The sequence below is a fragment of the Microtus ochrogaster genome, unplaced genomic scaffold (assembly GCF_000317375.1).
Source record: "Microtus ochrogaster isolate Prairie Vole_2 unplaced genomic scaffold, MicOch1.0 UNK2, whole genome shotgun sequence".
Lineage (NCBI taxonomy): Eukaryota > Metazoa > Chordata > Mammalia > Rodentia > Cricetidae > Microtus > Microtus ochrogaster.
Window position 1 is genome coordinate 9910769 of NW_004949100.1, and position 5260 is coordinate 9916028.

The 5260-nt window shown below is 37.2% G+C and overlaps 1 protein-coding gene across 16 annotated transcripts in view; it reads right to left on the bottom strand.

The window, feature by feature from the left end:
• The window catches only part of Mycbp2 (MYC binding protein 2, E3 ubiquitin protein ligase), a 231364-nt gene that overhangs the window by 209394 nt on the left and 16710 nt on the right, over positions 1–5260 (bottom strand). For all 16 annotated transcript variants that reach the window (XM_026788400.1, XM_026788403.1, XM_026788402.1 and 13 more), the window contains exon 2: positions 2553–2628. In XM_026788400.1, the coding sequence (XP_026644201.1) occupies positions 2553–2628 (76 nt within the window). The remainder of the gene's footprint in view (positions 1–2552; positions 2629–5260) is intronic.

Sequence of the window (5260 nt, forward strand, 5' to 3'; positions counted from 1 at the left end):
ACAGAGATCCGCCTGCCTCTGTCTCCAAAGCAAGTGATGGGATAAAAGGCTTTTGGTGTGGGGAGGTCCTTCTGTTTATGTGTTGCTTTCATTGTTTAAGGAATAAAGAACTGCTTTGAGCCTACAGTAGGGAAGAACAGAACTAGGCGGGAAAGGGTAGACTGTATGCTGGGAGGAAGGCAGAATCAGAGAGATGCCATGGAGCCGCTGGAGACAGATGCTGGGAATTTTACCCTGTAAGCCAGAGCCACGTGGCAATATATAGATTAATAGAAATGGGTTAAATTAATATAAGAGTTAGTCAATAAGAAGATAAAGCTAATGGGCCAAGCAGTATTTTAACTAATATAGTATCTGTGTGATTATTTCGGTTCTGGGCGGCCAGGACAAATAAGCGGTTCCTTTCAACAGGCTTTCACCACCACCACACAACCAGTTTGTGCTGTTTTAAGCAACCAGTTTAATACTCTAGTATCTATAGGTAATCAATAAACAGTTTTTCTATAAAGAAAAGATACGTTATTTAACCAACTACGTTACATAAATAATATGGCTGATAGGAGGAAAGAGTACAAGGAAATCAGCAACACCATAGAGCTATAAAGTTGTAGGACTAAGTGGTAGATTTTTAAAAACTAAAAAAAGGTAGATGGAAATTAATCTGGAAAAATCAGAGGGCACGAAGACAGCACCTTACTGTTTTCTATACTCATCAGAGGCATGTACTCCTAGTCATCTTTGTGGCCCAGTCACCTAAAATGATGGCTGCAATTCATGCTTGCAAAATGACCAATTTATTAATATTACTGCTATCACAAACACCTCCTGAAAATAGAAATGCCTAATTGAAAAGAGAAAATTTGAATTATTAGTGGCACAAAACTAACTAGAGCCTAAAAGAAAGGAAAAAACAATCTCGACTTACTAAATCTTCGTGGATATCATATACCACCTCAGCAATCGGTGTTTTATATATTTGAAAAAAAAAAAAAAAAAGAAAAGAAAATCTTCTACCTCCCTTTTCTATTCCAAAAGCGAAATGGCAGGTGATAACACTGAAAACCTATTACTTTCTGGGTGGTATTGGTGCAGGGTTTTAATCCCAGCACTTGGGAAGCAGAGGCAGGAGGATCTGTCTGAGTTCAAGGCCAATCTGGTCTATAGAGTGAGTTCCAGGACAACCAATGTTACACAGAGAAACTCTGCCTTGAAAAACCAAAAAAGAAAAAAACAAAAAAAAAGAAAACTTATTATTTATCTATCTATCAAACAATATTTTCCTCAGAGGAACTCTCACCTTGTCCACATGGAACACCCACTCATTGCTGAATACAAACAAAATAATTTTAATTATTAAACACAATTCAGTTTAAATAAAATCATACATTTTTCCTGGCCAAGGTGATTGTTACAATCCAATAAAATATCCTACCTAAGACTCTGCTAGAACTTGTAAGTGACTGCCTTTTACTAAAGAAACTGCCAGAAGCTTCAGACCTCAGCCACAGCAGTACACCCACATACAAAGAAAGAAAAGAATGAGAGATAAAGATACAAACTTAATGATATTATTTAATTCCTGTATCCAGCTACCAAATAAACTCAAATCCCTCCCATACTATTTTATTTTTGGTTTACTATTTTGTAGTAGACTTTGCTCAGTTAACATCAGCAAAATCATTATTTTAAAAAAGCAAGAAATACTTCCTTCTGGAAGTTAAATACAATATAAAGATCTGGTTAAGCTCCTGTTTCTATAGCCCAAAGTAGAACAGTTCAGAAATGACAACTACTCCTCCTATCTAGGTACACACTACTGCTGTTCAATGGGAAGACGTAGGCTCTGGTCACTGCAAATGACAAATGGAGGGGCTTTATGTCACAACTTCTTCAATCAGTGAAATGAAATACTGGTTCTCTTAAGGCCTCCAACTCAAACAGTATACACTGCCTTTTCTTTTGTACATTTATGACTAATCAAAAGAAGTTCTGAACAGTACAGATACATCAAGAGGCTCCTTAATTCATCAAGAAAAGCATATAATGAATCCAAATCCTAATGCACAATCCAAGTTTAATGTTTCTAGTATAAGTACTCAGAATGGAAAAAAGCAAAAGGTAGCAAATATATTTCCCAAGTAATGAGCAAATATAGTGAAAAAAAAAGAAATGAATAATTTTCATCTCCAGTAGTAACATCTAGGATACTAACCAAGAAACAACTCAAAGTAGATTAAATAAAACACACACACACACAAAGAAAAATAATAAATCACTTATTTATGGGATGTGGACATGGCAGGTAGTGCACACCCCAGTGGGTGGCCCTTCTTATTAAACAGACATCACACTGGGAAGCAGGTAGATTGGTGGGACCTGGAAGTAACAGGCATAAAATTTTCAAAGAATGAATTCAAAAATACCTTTTAAAAAGATGCTTTGAAAACTTACTTTAGCACACAGAACATAAGCATTTGCTAATTATACTCCTATTTTTAAGTGTTTTCATTTTTGTCCCAATTACTATGTCAACACGTTGCTAGCAACTTTACCTTGCTTCTTGTCTTTACTTTTGATTTGCTCTTCTGTTTTCGTTTCAATTTCTTCTTATTTAAAATTTTCTTATTCCTAAAAACAAAAGTGCAAACTATAAATATTTACATCAAGGCATACAAAACCAGTGAAAACAAATAATAGACACTTGCATGTTTCTTAGAGCTTCTATAAAGCAACGTACTCCAAATATGCATATAGAAACTAGTATTTAAGTAACTTTTAAGAAGACGACATTTAAAGCCGGGCAGTGGTGATGCATGTACTTAATCCCAGCAATGGCAGTGGATCTCTGGGTTTGAGACCAGCCTGGTAGCAGAGCAAGTTCCAGGACAGCCAGAATACACACAGAAACCCTATCTTTAAAATCCAAATCAAAAAATAAAGACAGGAAATACATATTAAACTAATAATTACAAAAAGGACGGTACGGTATAAAGCCTTTTCATAAAAGTGAAGCATTTAAGGCATAAAATGAAGTTTAAAAAAAACTTTCTTTAGGGCCAACCAATGCTCATGGGGAGGCGGGGGTGGATAGAAATGGATGAAACTAAATCTGGCAACCAGAGTTCAATCTATGGAAGGCACATAGTGGCAGGCTAGCTGTCTCTGAGATTCACATGTATGTGGTAGCACACGTGCACACACATGCACACATGTATATGTACACACATAGAAAGTAAATATAATTGTAAAAGAACCAACTTTTTCTTCCCCAGTGGCTATCTTAATAAACAACAACAGAAAACGTGTTCTTTATGCTAGTGAAAGCGGCAATACAGAAAAGTTCAAGTAAATTTTTATTAAATTACTATGAATATAAAGAAAATCTTGAGGGGCTGGAGAGACGGCTCGGTGATTCAAAGCACTGGCTGCTGTTCCAGAAGACTAGGGTTCAATTCCCAGCACTCACATGACAGCTCACAACCATGGGTAGGTACCTCCAGTCAAGGTGAATTTGACATCCTCATCCGATCTCTGCAGGCACTGTATGCACACAGTACACAGATATATATATATAGAGAGAAAATACCCAGACACATAAAATAAAAATCAAGATTTGGAAAAAAAAAAAAAGAGAAAAGAAAACCTGAGTTCATAATAGTTAGCAACTATTTCTGAGTGCCTCTGTCCCAGGCCTAATCTTTACATTAAGGTAAAGGACCTTCTGAGTAACTTAGAGAAAGATGCCCTTTATCCCTGCTCTCACCCAAAGCAGAAAAGTAATGTGGGATTTCCCTCTGTATGAGGTGATTACCATTAATGAATAAACAACTACTTTGAGCCTATAGCAGAGCAGGACGGGGCAGCGCAGAGCTAGGCAGAAAGGAACTGAATGCTGAGAGAAAGAAAGGCGGAGTCAGAGAGATGCCATGAAGCCTCTGGAGACATATGCTGGAAACTTTACCCAGTAAGCCACAGCCACGTGGCGACATACAAATTAATAGAAATGGGTTAAATTAATATAAGAGTTAGCCAATAAGAATTTAAAACTAATGGGCCAAGCAGTGATTTAATTAATATACAGTTTCTTTGTGATTATTTCGGGTATAAGCTAGCTGGGTGGCTAAGAACCACCAGGCGGCCCTTCTCCAACAGTAAAGAATAAAGAGGGAGAAATAAGAAGCTAGGAAATATCTCATTTTAATACAACTCCATATTCTGAATGCTTGCTATGTTGAGAAATACACTCCTAAGCAGCAAAGACACAAAATGTAAATGGCAGTTTCTGCTCTGGAGGAGAGCAGATACTTAAACGGAAAGCACAATTTAGCTATCTAGTAAGAGATTCCTACTACTCTAATAAAAACAAAAGAGGGTCTGCATGGTGATTCTCTGCCTATAATTTCAGCATCCACAGTTCTCATTAGGCTAAAGCAGGAGAATCAGAAATTTGTGGACATCCTATGCTACACAGGGAGATACTGTCTAAAAATAAAACAAATACAGAAAAGGGTAGAGTGGTGAGACAGCTCAGTAAACTGAGCTCAAACCTTGGGTTCTATATGGTAAAGGGAGAGAACCAACTCCCACAAGTTGCTCTCTGATTACAGAGAGACAGAGAGACAGAGAGAGAGAGACCAACAGAGACAATGGGGGAGTATTAACAAATAACAAATAGATGAATGTAATAAAATAATTTAAAGATAGAAAAGAAGGAGGTAGAGGAACTGAATGGGGAGAAAGGCAGAGGAGACATAATGCAGGGATAAAGATGATCACAATATTGATTATCGATTCTGAGGTCAAGTTCTAAAAATCTTCTAACTACTATGACTGAAGCAGTAGCAAAGGGGTGGGAGGAATCCCTTCCATTCCCTGGTCCCTTTAGCTACCTAACCTTTGTGGTTATTCGATTGAAACACACATCTAGAGCTTGACAGATGCATCTACATAAGGGGGAAAATGCAATATTTGTCTTTTGGGGTCTGGGTTACATCAATTAGGATAAATGCTGCTAGCTACATCAATTTACCTGTAATTTCATTTTTCTTAACAGCTGAATAATATTCTATTTTATAAATGTACATTTTCATTATCCATTCATCAGCTCATAAATATTTTGGCACAAATGCCATGGGAGTAACCAACCACATTTTCATTGCATTTAAGGTCCCAGTCCATGAGACTGAACCCGTATGTGACACTGCTAAAGAGGCCAAGAACCCGAGACTAGACGGGCCCTGGGCCCTCTGTTTATAGAACA